At 33.1% G+C, this 17293-nt stretch overlaps 3 protein-coding genes across 3 annotated transcripts; all 3 read left to right on the forward strand.

Annotated features, from left to right (window-relative positions):
- Positions 1-2570: 2570 nt before the first annotated feature.
- Positions 2571-2888, forward strand: LOC100775971 (auxin-induced protein X15). The gene has a single exon (XM_003536947.1). The coding sequence runs from the start codon at positions 2571-2573 to the stop codon at positions 2886-2888; it is 318 nt and encodes a 105-aa protein (XP_003536995.1).
- A 2701-nt stretch (positions 2889-5589) lies between these two features.
- Positions 5590-6479, forward strand: LOC100776513 (auxin-induced protein X15). Its single transcript, XM_003536948.4, has one exon. The coding sequence runs from the start codon at positions 5776-5778 to the stop codon at positions 6103-6105; it is 330 nt and encodes a 109-aa protein (XP_003536996.2). The 5' UTR covers positions 5590-5775; the 3' UTR covers positions 6106-6479.
- Positions 6480-11807: 5328 nt separating this feature from the next.
- Positions 11808-16765, forward strand: LOC112998119 (auxin-induced protein X10A). Its single transcript, XM_026123995.1, has 2 exons — positions 11808-11941; positions 16501-16765. Exons 1-2 carry the CDS (start codon positions 11880-11882, stop codon positions 16763-16765), a joined length of 327 nt encoding a protein of 108 aa, XP_025979780.1. The 5' UTR covers positions 11808-11879.
- The last annotated feature ends 528 nt before the right edge of the window (positions 16766-17293 follow it).

Genomic DNA, 17293 nt, shown 5'->3' on the forward strand with positions numbered 1-17293 from the left:
CTTCACCAGGCGCGGCGGGTGGCCGCCTGGTCCCTGGGCGCCTAGGGTCGCGCCTGGTGCGCGCCCAGTGCCAGGGCGCTACCAGTCGCGCCTGGTGCAGGGGCGCTACCTCCCTGTGCCACGTGTCACGTGCACAGTGGAGGCGTCGGGGTGGGGGCGCTTTGCAATAAAAAAAGTGACCCCCTCCGGAAATAATTTCAAAAGGGCCCATTTTTGGTAAATAATTTCTAAAAGGGGCCCCTTTTGGTGTTTTTGCCCAATATATGTAGATTCCTGAGCAGAACTGCAGAAGTATTATTCTCCGTTAGAAACTGAGCATGAGAGATAACTTTGAAGAATGTGAGGGGAAATTATGTAGTGAGAAAAAATTTCACTATAGAAAAAATATTTCTATATTAATTTTTAATAAAACATTTTCTATTATTTAGTTTGCCTATTAAAAAATTTAATTGAAATGTCTTTATTTTCACATATTTTTTTGTTATTTATAAACATTTATATAAAAATAATGAAAATAAAAATTTGTTTTCATTTTTTCTATACAAGTTTTAAAAAGGTAAAATAAAATAAAAAAATATTTTTATGAGTAAAAACAAAAACACTTTTCAAACCACAAACAACCTCGGAATGTTTATTTTTACTGCAGCAATCCCTAAATGTTAAAAGTTTGAAAAATTAATGTAATTTGTAGTATCAATAAATTACCAAAATTTGTCAAACAATTGAATGGAAGAGTACTACAATTAATTAATAATCTTGAATTCAAATTAGTTGAAATTCGGGAATAAAAATGGCAGTGGAGTCGACGAGTATTATTGAAATTTAAACTAAAGAAAAGGAGGGGAAAACCCTTCTATTATCCTCACTTTTTGTCTTTGATGACTCGGTATTGACCTTCTACTTCTAGTTCTATTTATATTATATGTGAAAATCTTAAATAAGCAGATCATAGTTATTTGATCCTTCTGATAGCTAATCAAGATATATTATGTACGATGTAGACACTTCATTCTGTAAGAACTGCTGCCGATAACTCTCTAAGGTGGCAACGAATTCTGTCTAAGAGTGTTGTGGTTTTCCATTAATTAATTCAATTCAGTGGGAGCTCTAGAGAAAATGAAAAAGAGATTTCAAGCAAGTGATCACGTGGCATAGTGTTAAGATCGTAAAGAGAGCTAAAAAGATATTCACTGAAGCAAATGCTAAAGAACCTGCTGACAATTCTGATTCAAGAGCTTATTCACCTGTTTATAGACTTCACTATCTTAATTAATTAGCATTGTTTTCAACAAGTTTTTTTTTCTTATCTTGGACTGTTCTGTAACATGTTTAGACATGTATTATTTTAAAAACCTGATGACTTTGTGTGTTTTGGACAGGTAACATGCATTGTTACATCTGTGGATCACACATATGCTTATAAACTTATTGGAATGATCATCTATGCATGCAATCATGCACTATTGCACTCACAGGCTTGTTCCCAGGCCCCCACTCCCGTTACGCATAATGAAAGCGTTTTGCTATAGAGTGTAGACCCCATTGACTATTTGACATTGCATTGCATACGTCGAAGATAATGATAAATAAAAATAACACATGTAATCTACACCACCGTCACACAATATTCACACTAAACTCCAAGCAGAATAGAGAGGTAAACGTTTTGATTCTTACAAGTCATGAACCATATCACGCGGCAATTTCATTGGTCTTATCCTCATATATGGTTGAACATTTTATCAAATGACCAGTCGAATAATGGCATTATAGAATTCAATTTGCAAGACTCGTACTATAGTCTATAGAGTCAACAAATTTCTTGTTTGTTTCTGCACGATATCTCTGTATCGATAGCCAAACTCTGCATATAGATAGCCCAAAGCTGAAACATAAGCTCTCAAGTTCACTAATTCACTGTCATCTTATATCAAGATACATACATAACTATATATTAGGTTTTCATAACTTTTTTAAAGGCTTGCATGGATACTTCGTGGATATATATGTGTGTGTGTGTGTATAATTGTACGGTTACACCCAACACTTCTTGCCACAGCCTACGGATTAAAATTCATCTATTTGTCGTCCCCATATATCCTTTATGAAGCAAGAAATAAAAACCCCACCTAATAAATATTGCAATCAGAAACTTCGCGCGCACCTGGTTTTGGTTTAGAAGATTTGTTTCGTCAACATTCTAATCAATCAAAACCTTGCAGCCCCCCGGCTTAACTATCACTTCAACTGAAAACCACACTGTTGCATTTTATTGGAAAACCATATATATTATACGGTAACAGAAAGACATAGGGACAAAAAAATATTTGCTCATTTTGAGAAGGAAGAAATTGACCTGTGGCTACATGTACACTTGCCACTTGCTGTTAGTGGCTCCTCCTCCCCAATAATAATCAAGATATTTTATGTGTTTCAGCATGTTCTCAGTATATATAAATAGCCAAACCGAGCACATAGAGTTCCCAAAAGCTCAAAATTCAAAAGCTTTCAAGTTCACCAACTCACCCTATATATCAAGAATAAAAAAAATAATTAGCACTGAGTTAAAGATGCTTAGGTCTTTTGTTGGGAAGATAGAAAAGGGTGTTTCACACTTTGTACACAGAAGGCCTCCACTGAACTACTTGAGTGAAGCCACAACAAGTGTGGTGCCAGATGATGTTAGGGAAGGATATTTTGCTGTACTTGCAATAAAGGGTGGAGAATCCAAAAGGTTCGTTGTTGGATTGCATTACTTGAATGATCCTGCTTTCATGGTACTGTTGGATCAAGCTCAGGAAGAGTTTGGTTTCAGGCAAAAGGGAGCTCTTGCAATCCCTTGTCAGCCTCAAGAATTACAGAAGATTCTAGATGGCTGGAAAGCATAGAGAAGAGAAGCACCAAAGGTGTTAGAAAGGATGTGATTGAAATACTATTGATCGATGTTCCTAACTTCCTATATATGTATGACATACATGTATGTAGGAGGTTTTAATTACTAGTTATCTCGTTTATATATTATGCCTTTTGCTACCGATTGAAGATGTGTGTATGTAGATGATATATTATATTCTCTAGGTCAATTAATTTTCATCACTTTCCAATTAATAAAAGTTAAGGATTATCGATCATGTCAATTATTTGTTTGGTTCATCATGCCATCTGTGGATGAAATTGGGTACAACTTGTTTGAAATTTCTCTCAATCCAGACCCTCCGTAGATACACTAGCAGAAGTATTCAGCATGTAATTGTAAACTTCACAAGCATGTTAGTTCATATATATAATACTAGAAAGAGATCCTATCAGTAAAAAAAAAAAAAAAACAAAACAAAACAAATTCAGAACATCCCATGTACAAAGGGAGTTATAAGACATGTGGTATGTACGGATCAGGGTCGGAACAGATTTATCTTTGTCGTTTCTACGCGATCTGAAATTTTGATCGAATTATTTATTTGATTTGAATTCGACTGAATTAAGAGTTGAAATATACTTAAAGGTGGTTGATAAGTGTAATGATACGCTTAATGTTAAGACTCTTAACATGTGCATATATGTACATGTTAACTAAACCCTTCTCTTATATACATAAGGTGGTTGATACAACTTTTGCACCAATCATTTTATAACTCATTTTTATTTGGGTAAGTTAGTGAACCGGTAATTAATTCAATTCAGAGGAAACTCTAGAGAAAATGGAAAATAGATTCCAAGCAAAATTCTGCCCTATAGCATAGTAGTGTTGAGAAAAGAGAGCTCAAAATATTCCCTGAACGAAATGTTGAAGAACCTGCTGACAATAGCTCTGATAATGAAGAGCTAGCTAATTCACTTTCATGTTTCTTGACTATTAAAAAAAAAATAAAACAAAAGTGGTGCAACACCATCCCATGTTTCTTCACCATATATAGCGTTGTTTTTAATAAGGTTCCTTATTTAATTTTTCATGTTTTTGTCCCTGTCTGTTATGGAACAATGTATAGACTTAAATGTATGATTTCATTTTAAGAACCTGATGCATTGTGTTTTGGACTGGTATGAGCCTATTGGACTGATCTATGCATGCAATCATGCGGTACTAGTATTGTAGTCACAAACTTGTCTCCAGGCCCCTACTCCACTTGCTGTAGACCTAGACCCCATTGACAATTGCAACTTGCAGATATTAATAATAATTATATAATAACACATGTAAACTAACTAATGCCACACTAAACTCCAAGCAGATACGTTTTGATTCTTACAAGTGATGAAGCATATCACGCGGCAATCCTTTCCCTATTGCGAATTTGATTGATCTTATCCGCATATGCGGTTGAATATCTTGACGAATGACCTGTCAAATAATGCCATTAATCAATGCAATTGGCAAAACTCGCTGTTGAGTCAAGAAATTTCTTGTTTGTTTCTGCATGATCAATATAGATAGTCCACATTGAAAACTCAAAAGCTCTCAAGTTCACTAATTCACTATCATCTTGTATCAAAAAGTAATTACTATACCATACATGCAGTCACAGAAGTGAATATATGCTTAGGCCTTTTGGGTTGAAATGTCAATTATAAATTTCTAAATGAAATATAGTAAAAAAAGATTTATTGAAATCGTTAAATAGTTGAGGATTTTATATATATAATATAAATATGATCGACACCATTAACAATTCTGCACTATTGCTGTCTCCTACTTGTTCGAGCTGGGAGCTCCTACTCCCGTTAGTCCGTTACACATGATAAAAGTGTTTTGTTTAGAAACAGTTGCACCTCATACTTCCTGCCAAAATCCATTTATTTGTCCCCCCAGACACCCTCTACGAAGCAAGAAATAAAATCCTACCTACGCCAAATTTACTCATTAATTTACAGCATTTATTTTACAAATAAACAGTGTTCTTTAAGCGCTATCTCTGATGACGATATATATTGATATACAGCGCTTACAAGAAACCACATATATTTGAAACTAATATACAACGCTTAACCCAATAAACGCTTTAGTGTATATATAGCATTTTTTTGCAGTGTATATGGAACAGGACTGCACTTTACAGTGTATATAACAAACATATATTGCAATCAGAAACTGCGCACTTGGTTTTTAGAAGATTTGTTCCGTGATAACTCAAATCAATTAAAATCTTGCATTGAAGGACAGAAGACTCCATATTTCACAAAAAAAATAATTAAGGAAAAAAATAACTTCTTTTAGGCAATTAAAAACTTTCACTTCAACCAAAAATCAAATAGTTGGATTTTATTAGAAAAGAAATTTTTTTATAGACACCCCATATGTTATCTTACATCCAGAGAGAGAGAGAAAGAAAAAAATATAGATATAATAAGTTACGGGTGTTGATGATATGTTTATAAAAAAAATATTCATGTATTATTATTGTATTAAAAATTATATATATATATATATATATAAGTTATACGCACAACAAAATCTTGGCTCGCCCACAAGGGTCACTACAATAAAAATTTCTTAACGCGTTTGAGAAGGAAGAAATTGACCTATCAAATATTAAGGCCAATAAATACACTGTGTGGCTACACTAGGTACACTTGCTGCCACTCGTTAGTGGCTCTGCACCAATAATCAAGATTTTTTATCTGTTTAAGCGTGTTCTCGAGATATATATAAATAGCCAACCTCACCATATTTATAGAAGCATCAAGCTCAAAATCCGTAAGCTTTCAAGTTCACTAACTCACTATATCTTATATCAAGAAGTAAAAAAAAAAAAAAAAAAAAAGCATTCAGAGTTGAAGATGATGCTAATTAGGTCTTTTGTTGGGAAGATAGAAAAGGGTGTTTCACACTTTGTTCACAGAAGGCCCCCATTGAATGATCACTTCAACGAAGCCACAAGTGTGCTGCCAGATGATGTTATGGAAGGATATTTTGCTGTACTTGCAATAAAGGATGGAGAATCCAAAAGGTTCATTGTTGGCTTACATTACTTGAACGATCCTGCTTTCATTGAATTGCTAGATCAAGCTCAGGAGGAGTTTGGTTTCAGACAACAAGGAACTCTTATTGTTCCTTGTCAGCCACAAGAATTACAAAAGATTTTAGATGGTCGGAGTTGGAGAGCATAGAGCAGAAAAATACCAAACCTAAGGTGCGGGAAAGGATGTGATTGAAATACTATTGATGTTCTTAACTTCCTATATATGACAAACAAGTATATACAGGAAGTTTTAATGTCCAGTTATCGTTGATATATTAAGCCTTTGGCTACCACTTGAAGATGTGTGTATGTAGATGATTCATTAATATATTCTTTAGGTCAATTGATTTTCATTATTGCTATTCCATGCTCCCCATACTAGAATAAATATCTGACGGGATAAAATCTCAATCAAGATGACAGATTTATTTTATGTTCTGTACTTTCAATAGGATCCATTAAAATAAATCGCATAATAATAAAAGTTTAATTTTATCGATCGCGTGAAAAATTTATTTTTGATTCATGCATGCCATCTGGAATTAAATGAAATATTTGGGTGCAACTAATTTGAAATTTATAACTCTATAGGACCTCATCCGTAGCACCATTGTTCTCTGCAGAGCAGAAGTATTATTCTCCGTGGAATTGTAAATTTTAAAAGTTTGAAAAAGAATGTAATTTTCAGTATCAATAAATTATTGCAATCATATGCTCAAAGTCTAGGAGGGAAAATTTTGTTGTCCACAAACAATGATTGTATATAGTTTTAGCATAAATAAATGGTCATTCATATACTGACAATATATTATATACATTGTTATTCAATTAAAAATTATCGATAATATAATTTTTACACAAAAATTAATAAATTTATTATATATAATTACATAATAGATTGTAATTAAATAATAATATAAAATTATTTTAACATGTCAACATTTATTTTGAAACCCTAAGAAAATTGTTGATGATAAGTCAAAGGAAAGTGAGGATGACGTCAAGTCATCATGTTCCTTATGTCCTAGGTAATATAAGTGCTATAATAGATGGGACAAAAGATGACGATCCCACAAGGATGAGTTAACCTTTAATGTATAACTTAATTTTTCTATTTATAATGTATAAATTGTAACAACAAAAAATATTACAAACCTTGAACTTGTATAGTTAATGATTAGGCCAATTAAGTTACTATTACACATAAGTGTACAATTGACCTAAGCTAAATGTACCTGATTAGAGGCATATCTTAGCTTCAACTCATTTATATCATTAAAAATTATATTTGAACACCTAAAATGCTAGTTGCCATATGAAAGAGATAAAATAAAGAAAAATACTAATGATAGATGATATGGCGTGATAAAAAAAATACAGACAAATAAGTGCTAATTAAGTGTTTAGAAAATATGGTGGTTAAAAAATCATTGCTCTTGTTTTAGAAGAATATGATCCACTTTTTGCGCCTTTGACGACCCAGTATTATTGACACCTCTTCAGCTTTAAATTTTAGTTCTATATTCCAAAAGTTCTTATAAAAGCAAAGCATAGACCATAGAAATTTGATCCTTCTGATAGTCAAGATATTATATAGACACTTCATTCTGTAAGCAGAACTCAGCTTCCGAAATCCGAATCCAATGCCTCCAAGGTGGCAACGAATTCTGTGTAAGGCTGTTGTAATTGGGGAAGAAAAGATAATAAAAGAGATCATTTTTTTAACTAATAAAAGAGATCGAATTAGTTTTCAAGAATAAAACACAAATGAAATAAATAAATTAATGAGTGTAATTAATAATACTCTTTAACATGTGTATGCATGCACATGTTAGTTAAACCCTTCTCTTATATACTTAAAGGTGGTTTATACAACTCTTTGAACCAATCATGCATCTCGTAAGTTATTTAATCTCATTTTTATTGAGGTAAGTTAGTGCATGAACCCTTAAATAATTCAATTCAAAGGGAACCCTGGAGAAAATAGAGAAAATAGAGAAAATGAAAAGAGATTCCAAGTAAATGCCATTTGTGGCATATATAGTAGTGTTGAGAATAGAGAGCTGAAAATATATATTCCCTGAAGCAAATGAAGAAACTGCTGACAATAGCTCTGATTGAAGAGCTAATTCCCTTGTTTCTTGACTTCACCACTACTGCAGCATTGTTTCTAACAAGCTTCCTATTTTTAATTTTTCATATTTTTGTCCCTATCTGTTATGTAACAACGTATAGAATTATATGTAAATGGTTTTATTTTACGAACCCGATGCATTGTGTTTTGGACTGGTATGAACCTATAAATTAATTGGATTGATCATCTATGCATGCAATCATGCACTATTGCAGTCACAGACTTGTCCCCAGGCCCCTACTCCCCTTGGCACTTACGCATTAATCAAAGTTTTTTGCTGTAGACCAAGACCCCATTGACAATTTCATATTTTGCAGATAATATTAATGATAATTTTATAATAACACGTGTAAACCAATGTCACACTAAACTCCAAGCAGAATAGAGAGGTATACGTTTTGATTCTTAAAAGTGATATGAAGCATATCACGTGGCAATGATCCTTTTCCTATTGCGAATTTGATTGATCTTATCCGCATATATTGTTGAATATATTTTGACGAATGACCTGTTAAATAATGGCATTAAATATATTGCAATGTATGGCTAGACTCACTATAGATCGAATCAAGAAATTTCTAGTTTGTTTCTGCATGTGCATGATCACAGTATAGATAACCCTAGTTGAAAATTCATAAGCTCTCAAGTTCACACTATCATCTTGTATCAATAAAACAATCATGCATACAGTCAGTCACAGAATTTAATATGCATGCTTAGGTATTTTGGGTTGGAATGTCAAAGAAAAATATTTGGTAAACATGTAATATGTTAATCAACACCTAGAGAAAGAATAAGAAAAGAAAAAAAAAATACAAGTATGATAGGATTTATGAAGGGATAGAATAAGAGATAGAGAAAAATAAAAGGTATTAGTCGTGGGGTGTATAAAATAAAGAGTGGTTTGTTTATGACTAGTCAATCTTTAATATAAATTTCTAAATTAAATATATTAAAAAAGAATTATTAAAATCATTTAATTAATATTTGAGGTTTTTATATATAATAAATTGATAAGAAAAAAGTTGACAACTGTTGATATATATGTTTGTTGTGATCATCATTTTTAAAGAGGGAGATTCTAAAAAATGTATGAAGCAATAGTAGTTATTCAAACAAATTAGTAATTTTGAAGTCATTTACCATTACTATAATTAAATAAGATCTTGTAAAAAGAAAATAGAATAAATAGTCACTTTTGTCCCTAAATGTGTAATTTGCTGACAAATGCATACCTGAAAGATGAAAATATAAAATCTAATCCCTAAAAGTGTAAAAAATGTGACAAATATATTTGGCCGTTAACTTTCATCCATCACCGTTAATAAAATAGCTTACATGACACAAAGACGTATTTTTCATCTCCAAATTTTTCACTGAGATGATTGTCAACGTAATCATCTCTAATTGTCAACATATGAACATATTTGTTACAAGCTTTTTCGACAAACCCTTGCTTCCATGGTTATCTCTCCTTTTGTTCTTCCTTCTCAAGGATCACCACCAACCCAACCACCGACCACCACCGGCACCGCCAGTTGCGCCGCCACCAATCACTGCTCACGTCATTGTCAGCCTCCACCACCATTTCCTCCAACTCTCAAACCTCACTTCTCTCCAAAGTCTCTTTCTCACACTTGGCCCTCAAACTAACTCACTTGTGTGTTGTAGGTGAAGAGGAGGAAAGGATGAAAACAAAGAAGAGAATACATATTTGTCATATAATATTTTATTGATTTTTTGTCTTTCTAGTCTTTGGGGATAGGAAAAGGGTAAATAGTTACTTTTGTTCCTGAATATATAATTGGTTGACAAATATATCCTTGAAAGATGAAAATAGAAAATTTAGTCCCCGAAAGTGTAAAAAGTGCAACAAATATATTCGGTCATTAGCTTTCTTTTGTCACCATTAATAAAATAGCCAAGATTTGAAGAAGTAAAATATGAGATATATTTATCTTTTATTTATAGTAGATTGTGAATAATTATTATAATTTAGAAAAATTTGTAATGATTGATACACTCTAACAATGTTTATTTTGGTAAAGTGGTACAATGTTTATTTCAATTAATTTTTATTGTGATAAAAAAACTATGGTTGATAATCAATATTATCATTATTATTATGTTTGTTTTAAATTATGTTTGACAATATATTTTTTTAAAGTGATTATTGTAATGTTATGCTTATAATGATAAAAAATAGCAAAAATTTATCCTAAAATTATATTTTACCCTTAAATGAAATAAAATTTTAGATCTAACAAATTAGTCTAATAGAAACATACTGATATTTAGGTCCAATAAAAAATTATTAATATTTTCATCCAATAATTTTAACTTATTGACATTTTGATTCAATAGAGCGTACTGACATCTAAGTTCAAAAGAAAGTATTGACATTTTTCTCTAATAAAAAATTATTGACATTTACTTTCAAAAATGATATCTTACTGAGATTTTCGTCCAATCTAGTCAGCATGACCACGCTAACAATCACTTCAGTGACAAATTCATTCATTTGTGTCATATAAATTATTTTATTAACAATGACGGACGAAAATTAACAACCAGGTATATTTGTCCTACTTTTTATACTTTTGAAACTAAATTTAGTATTTTCATCTTTTTAGAGATATATTTATCAGCAAATTATATATTTAGAAACAAAAGTGACTATTTAAATATATATATATATATATATAAAAGCCAAAGAAGGGTCATGCATATTGATCATTGCTGAAGAGGTCATATTTACCTAAGCATTAAAGATATGTTAGAAAGATTCTTAATCATGAAATAAAATGCTATTATTTTTTTAACTTTTGAGTGATATAGACTCGGATTTATCGGGTGATATATATACTGCTCGATAAAGATTTGTAATCTCTATTTGAGATATATAATAATTATTTATTGAGGTATTTTGGTGATCACTTTGACAAACTGTGTTGAATCAGATTATTTATCCAAATAAACAGTTGCACCGGATACGTCCTACCAACACGGTTAAAATGTATTTATTTGTCCCCCCAGACACCCTCCAAGTCCAAGAAGTAAGAAATAAAATCCCATCTAACAAATATTTGTCAGAAACTGCGCACTTGGTTTAGAAGATTTGTTCCGTGAACATTCAAATCAACCAAAATCTTTCATTGAAGAAAGACACGAGACTTCATTTTCACAAAAAACTATTTTAAAAGAGAAAAAAAAATCGTTTAGGCAATCAAAAACTTTCACTTGGACTGAAAATTAAACCAAATCTGACCAATAAATCTGTCATTCAACTAACGTAAAATTGTTCCAACTTAATTAAAAAAAATGTTGGATTTAAATCTTGTTGCACTAAATATTTGGAGAAAACAAAATTATGCTTATAATAATTATATCCGGTTCAAATAGAATTTTATCATATGATATTTGTGGTAAAAAAAAAAAACAAATTGTTGGATTTTATGAGAAAACCATATATATATATATACACAGTAACAATAAGCCATAAGGACAACAAAATCTTGGCTCTCCTTAGCGCATTTGAGAAGGAAGAAATTAACCTTCCAAAAATATTGGCAATAAATACACTGTATGACTACACGTACACTTCCACTTGTTTGTAGCTCAGCACCAATAATCAAGATTTTTATGTGTTTCAGCGTGTTCTCAAGGTATATAAATAGCCAAACTCAGCATATAGAAATCCCAAGCTCAAAATTTAGAAGCTTACAAGTTCACTAACTCACTATATCCTATCAAGAAGAAGAAAAGTATAGCATTATTCAGAGTTGAAAATGATGCTTAGGTCTTTTGTTGGGAAGATTTCAAAAGGGTGTTTCACACATTGTACACAGAAGTGTTAAAAAGAACAATGACATATAAGTTTTAGAAAGAATGTTCTTTTTCTTAATCTTCAAATTCAACTATTGCAGTTACAAAGTTACAAATATATAGACTATTGCAGTTATAATATATTTAAAATTATTCCACATAACTACTCCATATAACTACTCCACATAACTCCTAATTACAAGAAACTACCACTAACTTCTTAACTTCTATTCACATCAACATTCCCTCCCTTAAACTAAAAAGAAAAACAAACATTTAGTTTATAACTGACGCATCAACCATTCCCAGCATACTCCGTAATTTCAAGAATTATTCTAACTTGAGAGGTTTTGTCATTATATCTGCAACTTGTTCTTGAGAATTACAGTAACTCAACTCCACAATTTTGTCTCTGGTCAAATCTCTAAGAAAATAAAATTTTATATCAATATGTTTGCTTCTGCCATGAAAAATAGAATTCTTTGATAGCTGTATAGTAGAATTATTGTCACATTGAATCAAAGTACTATTTTCCTCCTTATGACCAAGTTTCTCTAAAACTCTTCTCAACCAAATAAACTGACAGGCACAAAACGCAGCAGCTATGTACTCAGCCTCAGTAGTAGACAATGTCACTACAGGCTGTTTTTTAGAAGACCATGAAACTGCTCCAGAACCAAGTAAGAATGCAAAGCCAGAAGTGCACCTACGATCATCCAAATCACCAGCAAAATCACTGTCGGTGTAAGCCACCAAATTTGTGCAACCATCCTTTTTGTAGAAAATGCCAAGCTCAGTTGTACCTTTCAAATACCTTAATATTCTTTTTGCTGCAAACCAATGAGATTCAGTTGGGCAAGACATGAATCTACTAATAAGACTCACTTCATACATCAAATAAGGTCGAGTTGCAGTCAAGTACATCAGACTACCAACTACCTGTTTGAACAAAGTTTCATCAACTTTGGTTCCTGCTTCATCCTTTGACAATTTCGTGCCTGGATTTATCCATTCCAAACCTTCCTAGAATTTCATGAGCATACTTTCTTTGACACACAAAAATCCCATCTAAACTTTGTATTACTTCAATCCCGAGAAAATATCTCATCCTCCCCAAATCAGTCATGTCAAATTCCAACATCATGGAATTCTTAAAATCATCATACATACTTTTATCATTTCCAGTATATATTAAATCATCAACATAAAGACTTACTATTAAAATTTTACCTACTTCCTTCGACTTTGTGAACAGTGTGTGTTCACATAAACACCTTTCAAAGTCTTCTCGAACAAAGTAAGCCTCTATCTTGCTATACCACGCCCTTGGTGCTTGCTTCAAGCCATACAATTCCTTTCTTAGCTTGTAAACTTTGTCTTCTTCACCTTTCTTCTCATATCCCAATGGTTGTTGCACAAATATTTCTTCATTGAGTTCACCGTGAAGAAATGCACTATTTACATCTAGTTGAAAAACATCCCAATTGTTTTGTGCTGCCAAAGCAAGTATTAATCGAATGGTGTCAAGTCTAGCAACTGGAGCAAAAACTTCAGTATAATTAACTCCATATTGTTGTGCATACCCCTTCGCCACTAGCCTTGCCTTGTACTTGTCTACCTCTCCTTTCTCATTAAGTTTGGTTTTGAAAACCCATTTAACTCCAATTGGCTTCACCCCTTTCGGTAGAATAGTTAACTCCCAAGTCTTGTTCTTTTCTATTGACTCTATCTCTGCCATCATTGCATCCCTCCACTTCTTACTCTTGACAGCTTGTTCAAATGTAAGTGGGTCATCTTCAGTGAGCATTATCATAGCATTCAGACCATCTTCATCTGACAAACCTTCACCTGTTACATAGTCTATTGCCCAAGATGGTGGTCCTCTTACCCTTTCTTCATTCAAAATTGGTGAATCATTTTCAGTTGATTCACTAGAAGAAACACCAGTTTCACTTGAGTTTCTTGTATCAACATCACTGCCTTCTCCTTCAATGTTACCTTCTTCTTCATTGTTTTCTATTCCTTCTTCCATGTTATTCTCATCACCATCATCATTCCACTTTAAAACATCTGATCTGCATTCTTCATTGCTTTTGCCCCAATTCCAGCATTCATCTTCTTGAAAAATCACATCCTTGCTAATGATGATTTTCTTGGAAACTGGATGATATAATCTGTATGCCTTTGATTCATCACTTACTCCCAATAAAACACACTTCTTGCTTTTTTCATCTAATTTGCTTCTCTTCTGGTCTGGAACATGTGCATGAGCTACACACCCAAAAACTCGAAAATAATAAACCATTGGCTTCACATTGCTCCATGCCTCTTTTGGAGTTTTGTTCTGCACAGCCATAGTAGGACATCTATTGAGGATATGCACACTCCATTTTACTGCTTCGGGCCAAAACATTTTAGGAACCTGCTTCTTAGCTAACATAGAACGCACCATGTTCATTATCGTTCTATTTTTCCTCTCTGCAACTCCATTTTGTTGAGGAGTATAGGCTGCAATCAATTGTCTACTAATGCCTTGATTTTTGCAAAATTCTACAAACTCATTTGAGGTAAATTCACCACCTCTATCTGTCCTCAAAGAAGCAATATATGCACCAATCTCCTTTTCAACAAGAGCTTTAAAATTTCTAAACATGGAAAAAGCTTCTGATTTTTCATGTAAGAAATAAATCCAAGTTTTACGAGTGAAATCATCAATAAAACTTAGGATGTACCTCTTGTTGCTATTTGATTCTGGTTTAATAGGTCTGCATATGTCTGCATGCACAAGTTGTAACTTGTTTGATGCTCTCCATAAACTCTTCTTAGGCATATAGTTTCTGTGTTGCTTTCCAGTTAAACATTCTATGCATATCTTCTTTGGAATCTTGACCGAAGGCAACCCAATTACCATCTTCTTATCAAAAAGTGTCCTCAATCCGTTATAGCCTAAGTGACCAAACCGGCAATGCCAAAGATGAGATTCATTTTCTGATACAATTTGGAAACACGAAGAAGCTTTTGGAATCATGGTAGCCAACACAGAAAACATTCTATTTCCACTCATATCTGACTGCATAATTAATCCTTTCTTAGAATGATATACCCTACACTTCCCATGTTGAATCAAAATAGTTAAGCCTTTTTCTTGAAGTTGCCCTATGCTCAATAGATTATTCTTAAGTTCAGGAACATAATAGACACCAGAAATTGCCTGAGTAAATCCATTCACTTGCATACGAATGATACCTTTTCCCACAACAACCATTCTGATGTTATTGCCAAGTTTTACAGTTTGGCTAAAGCTTTCATCCAGTTCTGAGAACCACTTCCATTTTGTCTTGCTCCAATTCAACATAAGACATTAATAACAATTCTTCATCTTTTTCCTTCTCTAATTCAACATAATTGGCATTTTTCTCCCAATCAGAACATTTATATTGATAGTGTCCTAACTTGTGACATTTGAAGCATTCAATAACAACTTTATTGAATAATTGTCTTCCCCTTCCTCGACCTCCTCTAAATGAACCATTACCTCTACCTCTACCTCTTCCTCTACTTGCTTTGTCTTCGTGGGAGATCTTCAGAACCTGCTCTTCTTTTCCACGACTTCTCATCCTCTGCTCATGAACAAGAAGACTACTTTGCAACTCATCAATAGTCATCATGTCTAAGTTGTTGGATTCTTCAATTGAGCATACCACATAATCAAATTTTGAGATCATTGATCTCAAAATCTTTGCAGTAATGACTGTTTCACTCATACTTTCACCATGAGCCTTCATTTTGTTGGCTATGGTTAAAGTACGAGAAAAATATGCATTCACTATTTCTCCTTCCTTCATTTGAAGAATCTCAAAATCTTTGTGTAAAGCTTGCAGTTGAGCCCTTTTGACCCTGGTTAAACCTTGAAATTTTTGCTTCATTGAATCCCATATATTTTTTGTCGTGTCCCTCTTGAGGATTGTTTCAAGGACTTCACGATCTATTGCCTGGAAAAGGTAATTCTTTACCTTTAAGTCCTTCAACTTCTGCTCCTCGATCAATTTGCATTGTGCCTCTGTAGGCTCTATTCCATCTGCCACCATCAATATCCCATTCTCAATGAGATCCCAATATTCTTTGGAGCAGAGAAAATTCTCCATCAACATTGCCCAATGATCATAATGACCATTAAACCTTGGAATTGCAGGCTGCACAAAACTGCTACTCCCACCTTCTGCCATTCTTCTCAACTCGTTCTACTCGAAAGAAAGAAAAATTGCAGTTTCTTTCTTGACTCACACTCACTGTTTTCCTCACACACTCACTGTTTTCCTCACATGCACTCAATATCAGGCCCCTACAATGGAGCTCTGATACCAATTGTTAAAAAGAACAATGACATACAAGTTTTAGAGAGAATGCTCTTTTTCTTAATCTTCAAATTCAACTACTGCAGTTACAAAGTTACAAATATATAGACTATTGCAGTTACAATATATTTAAAATTACTCCACATAACTACTCCATATAACTACTCCACATAACTCCTAATTACAAGAAACTACCACTAACTTCTTAACTTCTATTCACATCAACAAGAAGGCCCTCACTGAACTACTTCATTGAAGCCACAAGATCAAGTGTGGGGCCTGAAGATGTTAGGGAAGGATATTTTGTTGTTCTTGCAACAAAGGGTGGAGAATCCAAAAGGTTCATTGTTGGCTTACATTACTTGAATGATCCTGCTTGCATGGGATTGCGAGATCAAGCTCAGGAAGAGTTTGGTTTCAGACAAAAGGGAGCTCTTGCAATCCCTTGTCAGCCTCAAGAATTACAGAAAATTCCAGAAGGTGGGAGAGCATAGAGCAAAGAAGAACCAAAGGTGTTGGAAAAAATGTGATTGAAATACTATTGATATGATCATCCAAATTAAACTTCCTATATATGACATACAAGTATATAAGAAGTTTTATTTCCTACTTATTGCTTATTAAGTCTTTTGTTACAGCTTAGGAAGAAGTGTATGCACAACAGTAGATGATTCATTTCTCTAGGTCAATTGATTTTCATCACTTGTTGCAAGTAATAAAAGTTTCTTTGGTTCGTGCCATCTGGGGATGAAATTTGGTGCAACTTGTTTAAAATTTTCTCTATCCAGATTACAGGCCCTAGTAGATTCCTAAGAACTAGTATTATTCTCCGTGGAATTGTTAACTTTATTACTTATTAGAATCTCAGTTGACAATACTGTGCAAAACAGAACAAAACAAACTTAGAACAAATCCCGTGTAAAAACAAGAGACATTGTGATTGTGGTATGGTGATTACTCCGTTTAACTTCCAAATTAGCAAAATTGGTAGAGTATTAATTTGGCCACTATAAAATTGAAGA

This window comes from Glycine max, chromosome 10, assembly GCF_000004515.6.
Source record: "Glycine max cultivar Williams 82 chromosome 10, Glycine_max_v4.0, whole genome shotgun sequence".
Lineage (NCBI taxonomy): Eukaryota > Viridiplantae > Streptophyta > Magnoliopsida > Fabales > Fabaceae > Glycine > Glycine max.